General features: G+C 34.9%; 1 protein-coding gene across 3 annotated transcripts in view; it reads right to left on the bottom strand.

Annotated features, from left to right (window-relative positions):
* Positions 1-986: 986 nt before the first annotated feature.
* LOC121871785 (PRELI domain-containing protein 2-like) overlaps positions 987-6,522 on the bottom strand; it is a 41,655-nt gene continuing 36,119 nt past the window's right edge. For all 3 annotated transcript variants that reach the window (XR_006089947.1, XM_042374265.1, XM_042374266.1), the window contains one exon: positions 987-1,424. Coding sequence is in view for 1 of the 3 variants with exons in the window: in XM_042374266.1 (XP_042230200.1) it covers positions 1,367-1,424 (58 nt within the window). In the remaining 2 variants the exon portion in view is untranslated. The remainder of the gene's footprint in view (positions 1,425-6,522) is intronic.

Here is a 6,522-nt window from a genome sequence, read left to right as displayed (position 1 = left end):
AGACCTAGGTCAGACTCTGGCTTACATGTTAAATCAGCCTGTGCAGGTTTTTCTTTGCCCCAATTAGTCCAAGGTGGTGAGGGTTTACTGTATTATATAGTTATTAATTTAAAAAGTTGGACTTCTGTCCAACTGGCTTAAATTTTTGGACATCTAGCAATATACTGGAATACAATACAGTCATTTCTGCTACAACGCGTGTTTTTTCAATGCGAATTGGTTATAAAGCGATTGATGAATAGAAGAATGATATTTGTAAAACGCGAATGCATGTTGGCTGTAACGCGATTCCACTTGAACGTTTAAAGTGTACTGTCACTTGGCGCGGGGTTATGCAGTGTTTACAGTGCTGATGTTGAGGAACTGCTCGAGTCCTACTGTGAAGACCTCTCTACAGCTGATCTAAAACAACTTGTTGCTGCTGGGGAAATTGAAGATGCCAAAGATGATGAAGTCCAGGATGCAAAACCACAAGAGCTTCCCACTTCTCTTTTGTCTTCTATTCTGAGGGAAGTTGATAAGCAGTTGCAGCTCTTGGAAGACAATGACTACAATGCAGAACGGAGCAGGATTGCAGTTCGTGGTGTTAAGTCTTTTTTGGCACCTTATGAACAGCTTCTTTGTGAAAGAAGAAAGACGGCAATGCTGCAAACATTAGACGTCTTTTTTAAGTCAACCCCCAAGAAGCAGTCTGAGGACATGAACCACAGCAATCCACTTCTGGAATTAGAAATTAGACGTTTTTTCGTCCCAACCATGCCACCAAAACTGCACCTGATGATGATGACGATGACAACTCTCAACTCCTGTCTGCATGACTCCTCAACCTCAAAATCACCCTGCTCCCCCATCAAGTTATATTAATATTTTTTCAAGGTAAAGTGTTACATTTACCGTATGATTTCATTATTAGATATGAATGTAACATTTATTTAGACTGTGCTATCCTTTGAGTTAGGCTAACTACTAAAGTTTTTTCGATTTCGAGTAATCTGCACCTAGCCCTATTTTCTCCATAAGCCGTGTTATTTCTATTGCGCAAATTTCTACAACGCGAGGTTTTACAAAAACACAACTATCGCGTTGTAGCAGAACTGACTGTACTGTAAGGAACAGGTTAATTCTAGGTGGCTTTACCAAGTGAAGATCTCATAAGAGTATGGAATCATATAACCCCAAAAGAATTATGACAGATGATCAAGTAACATCTTCTAAATTTTTATAATATATATACCTTTAATACCTTATGTTATAGTTAGCAAATTCAAGTAATAACCTAACTAATTCAAGTAATAACCTAACTCAAATGTCTAGATTGGGCTTAGTTGCTAAAATATGGACAAGGCACTGTGGATCATAAATGTCTTCAGGAGATTGTGTTTCTGGAGTCAATACTGTCACGAATGTAGAAAACCATAACACATCTGGAAAAAAAATACCAATACAGGTACAGTCTCGTTCAAGATTCTTCGAACACTGCTGGAGACAGCTGGCAACTCAAAGCCGTTTGTTTACTTTAGTACGTAGTATAATATAATATGAAACAACAAAGCCCAACCATTAAATTAAGCAACGGGGAACTATGTAACCAATCACCAATCACTTTTACATTTATTCATAATTTTTACTACGTATTATAGTAAACAAACAGCCTTGAGTTGCCAGCTGTCTCCAACAGTGTTCGAAGAATCTTGAACGAGACTGTACATAAAAAAATTAATGGGAAAAGGTTTACCATTCACTTTACAATTAGACCTTATATCAATGGTTTCTCAAACACTGCAGCTCACTTGACTTGCACCTTTGAAAAAATCAGATACACCCCTGTATATAATTTTTCAGTCCAGTACTGTACACAATGAATTAAAGTTATATATGATACACCTGGTTCATCAATCATCCTGAACTGCAAAAAATAACTAAATCAACACATGTCTGTGCAATTTGTCATTTATTTGAACCTTTTATCTTTCCATTTAGGAAAAAATTAATAAAAGTACAGTATTCAATAAACACATTAACTATAATTCATATACAGTACAAGAAAGAACTGCATCCTCAACCAGAATGCTGGGATTAAGTTGGACTCTTCCTGATACTTAAATTTATTTTCAAATTTTGGAAGGATTGTTACTGCTCTGTATCAATATTGTTACTTTGGCTCATTCTTGTTTACTTTTGTATGGTTAGAACCATGGACAATTTATGACTGGAGGTGGCACAGACAGTGATAAACAGGAACCAGACTGAAGCCCATGTGCTGCCATCTTTACATTGGCAAAACAGTCACTATTGGCTGCCACAACCCAAGCACCAGGTAGCATAAAGATTTGTCAAATATATATAAAAAGTCAGTGATAGGTAAAAATAACTGTGGTTGTATCTATTAATAACATTAATTGTTGTGTGATTCATAAAAACAATTAATTCAAATAATTAAACAGTACATTCTTACACTCAGCATAACTTATATAAATATGACCTTATTGACCACTAAACATGAAATGTTTGGTGTAGGTTTGATGACTCTTCAGTATATTTGTAGCTTGCAGTCTTGAGGTAAACTGTTTCCTGTATACCTCACTTGTACTTCTCTGCAACAGTTTTAATTAAAAAAATCATGTGATTTTCTAGTGGACCAATCTCCAACAAATGCTGAGAAATATTGTCTTTGTACTGTAACATGATAATGCTGTACTGAATGATTTTTTTTTAAATACCTGTACTCTTTTCTGGATGAAGAAAGACATGATTCTTTAAAATGGGATACGTTTTCTCTGAACACATTTTCACACACAAAAATAACACATAATCACATCTTCAGATGAAAGAAAAAGCAGGCAGTCCCAGATTTCAAATTGATCAAAGAATGCATCAGGCTTTCAAAAGAAACTATTAATGAACTACAGTGAACCCTCGAAGATCCGGACGAAAAGGGGGGCTACCTGTCCGAAAAAGCCGATTGTCCGAATCTTCTGGCGAATGTTATAAATGTATAAAAACGATAAATAGTGATATAAAGAACACCAAAAATACAGTACAGTGGTCCCTCGGTTAACGAATGGTTCGATTAACGAAATTTCGGTTAACGAATTAGCTCCCATAAGGATTTTCAGTTCGATTAACGAACAAAACTTCAATTAACGAAATCCTTACGATGAACAAGTTTTGTTGTGCTCTTTAGCTGATCAGCTGATGGCTAGTCTGCCAATACAGTAATTGGTTCTATGTTTACATTCGTTTCCAGTGAAGTAAATATCAAGAAAGTTGGTCTATTGAATATTTCTGCATTTTTTATATTAAAATTATTGGTCACTCTGAAATTTAGTTAACATATTGATAATATAGACAGTACAGGGAACAGTTTTTGTGCGCCCATCAGCTGATTGAATCACCCAACAACGCTTCTCAGTTTAACTTTGTTTACAGTGGAGTGAACATCGATTTTGTTGGTCTCTTGAATATTTTTGCATTTTTACATTAAAATTATTGGTTATTCTGAAATTTAGTTAACATATGATAATATACAATGCAGAAATTATTATGAAACATTAAGAAGGCATTAGAACCAATGCACTCTGTAAAGAATATGGCATGTCATCATCGACTGCCTCTACAATCAGCTGTTTGATATGTAAACAAAGCTGCCGGTAATACGACATACACACCTTAAAGGGGGTTAAAATACAGTATTCTATTGCTTTTTATTTATTATTGTACAGTATACTGTACAGTACAGTACTGTATTGTATTGTATTTAGTTTATATTTAATGTTATGTTAATTCTATTACTGGTATACAGTACTTTGTATGTACCTTTTCTGTGAGTTGGAAACAATTACCCAATATCCCACAGAAATAATAGATTCGGTTTACGAAATTTTCGATTAACGAACGACTCTGTGGAACGAATTGTGTTCGTTAACCGAGGGACCACTGTACATATTATCCTGACCACTGGAGTTAGTTATACAGACTTCTTCCTGTGAAAAAGCCATAATTTTGAGCAACATATTACTACACTCCCTTTGTACTCAAATGTATTACACTAATGGACTAAAAATTTTATCTCTTGTGCAAACTATGTGAAGTTTCTACTCAAATTATTTGCTATCTTGCAAGGATTCCAGCAATGCAAGTTATATTCTGCTAAGTTTAGTCTGAGACATATTATATGATAAAAACTTTAACCCTAAAACTACCTTCACCCTGTTTTGGGAATGCTTCTTAAGGAGGCTTTTGAGATCAGAACCCCCAAATTTGTTGTCCAAATCTTCCGAAATCCGGATTTACAGGGCCCAAATCTTTGAGGGTTCACTGTACTGCAAACTTTATGTTGCAGGTATTTTCTTAATCACTTTAAATACTACAAAGCCATATATGTATGCATCAATAATGTTTGTGCACAGAGATAAATGGACAGTGTTAGGAATATACAGTACTGTAATCATCATCATCTGTTGGAATGGGCTCACAATCATCACAGATCATTCTGTTTCTCACTAAAGTTACAATGATAGCCTGAGTAGAAGGGGTGTCTATATCTGTGTTAGATACATAGCTGCTGGATACTGCTAGTGTGGGTACTTATTGTACTGTAATGGCAAACAGTTACCAAAGAGTACATCCCAAACTGAGGGGCATGCCTCCTTTCAGGGGTGTGATGTTGGTACAGGGGGTGAGGTCATGTGATAAAAATATATATTGTACAGTGACAAAAATACAGTGGGGTATGCTATAACGAACGGTTTTACCTATAAAATTGAGAATGCTATAACGAACGCAACTCCTACAACGAACGAGGATGAATACGGGACTATTTCGCCTGGCGCATGAATATTGTTGTACCGCGACCCACAACAAGAGCGTCAGGCGCCATCTTTGTCTCATTGTGTAGCCAGTGCACCAGTGTTATTGTTGAAATTTCGTCTTTTGATGTGGAAATTCGCGTTATTTGTATAACTATTTTGTTATACAAGTATACAATTGTAACAATGAATCGTCCAAAGCGAGTGAGAAAGCTAATAACCCTTGAAACTAGAAAGAAATTATAAAGAAACGTGAGAATGGAAGAAGCATTGCGAAACTTAGTGATGAATATGGGATGGCTAAATCGACTATATGTACGATTTTGAAGAATAAAGAGGAGTTAAAAACTGTGCAAGTGGCTAAGGGAATCTTTAGACTTAGCAAAGCAAGGTGTAATGTGATTGAAGAGATGGAAAATTTACTCTTAGTGTGGATAAAGGAGAAAGAAATGGCAGGTGGTAACATTAGTGAAGCTATAATTTGTGAGAAGGCCAGACAATTGTTTGAGGACCTTAAAGCCAAGACTCCCAGTGGAAGTGGTAGTGCTGTGCCAGTGTTTAGGGGTACCTGCATGCTGAATAACACTAAGGTAAGATAAAGTACCGTATTTTTTACATTTTCCACAGAATTTTTTCAGTGTTAAGTGGTTGTATTTGGGGGCCTGGAACGGATTAATCCTATAACGAACGAATGCTATAACGAACGAGGTTCTGGAACCAGTGGATTAGATTATAGCATCCTGCTATATATATATATATATATATATATATATATATATATATATATATATATATATATATATATATATATATATATATATATATATATATATATATATATATATATATATATATATATATATATATATATATATATATATCGTATATCTCGGCTTATAAGACGGAATTTGAACATTAAAAAAATCTGCCCAAAGTTAGGGGGTCGTCTTAATCACCAAGTATAAAATTCTTACCTCTTAAATATTGCGTGTCAAGAGTGGTGATGGAAACATGGTAAACCACTCACAAAGTCCTACCAGGGAAAGTGACCTTGACTGTGACCGCCTGTAGCTATTTTTAGCCGTCCTTGTGTTCGGAGGTGGTCAGTAATGCATATCTGTATATTTACTGATCATAATACTTATCTCCTATAAATAATTAATTTAAAATTAATTTTTTTACAAAGAATATTCAGTAAATGACTGCGTTAATTCTTGAAACTACCGACAGTGGTAAATTTAGGATATAAATGATGAACAGAAGTCACTTCATGGAGTCATGGATTCGGAGTTTGGTCCTTAATGATCACCTACCAGTTATAATGCTAGCCTCCCTTTTTCGCGAAACAAGTATATAAATTAAAGAAAATACTTGCAGTGTGTTTAATGTATTACAGTATATTATAAATAAATAAATAAACAAATAAATCGGCAAATCTATTTTAAGTAAATGGAAATATTTTACTCACACCAACATTAGTTCCAATTAAATAACTGCCGCTTAAGTGAGTCACTAGTGTACACCAGCCGGTATAATTTGATGCCAATACTTGAAGTGAATTGGCATTATTTTAAATAACCAACAATAAATAAATGGAAAAAAGATCAAAGGTGAGAAACATTATATTGTATGTATGTTGTGTTGTCAAAGGAAGAGAAACAATTGAAACTCTGCAATTGTGTGTAAATGAGACAGAAAGATAAATCAGCAACCT

This window comes from Homarus americanus, unplaced genomic scaffold (genome assembly GCF_018991925.1).
Source record: "Homarus americanus isolate GMGI-L3 unplaced genomic scaffold, GMGI_Hamer_2.0 scaffold39675, whole genome shotgun sequence".
NCBI lineage: Eukaryota > Metazoa > Arthropoda > Malacostraca > Decapoda > Nephropidae > Homarus > Homarus americanus.
This window is presented reverse-complemented; position numbering and strand designations above follow the sequence as displayed.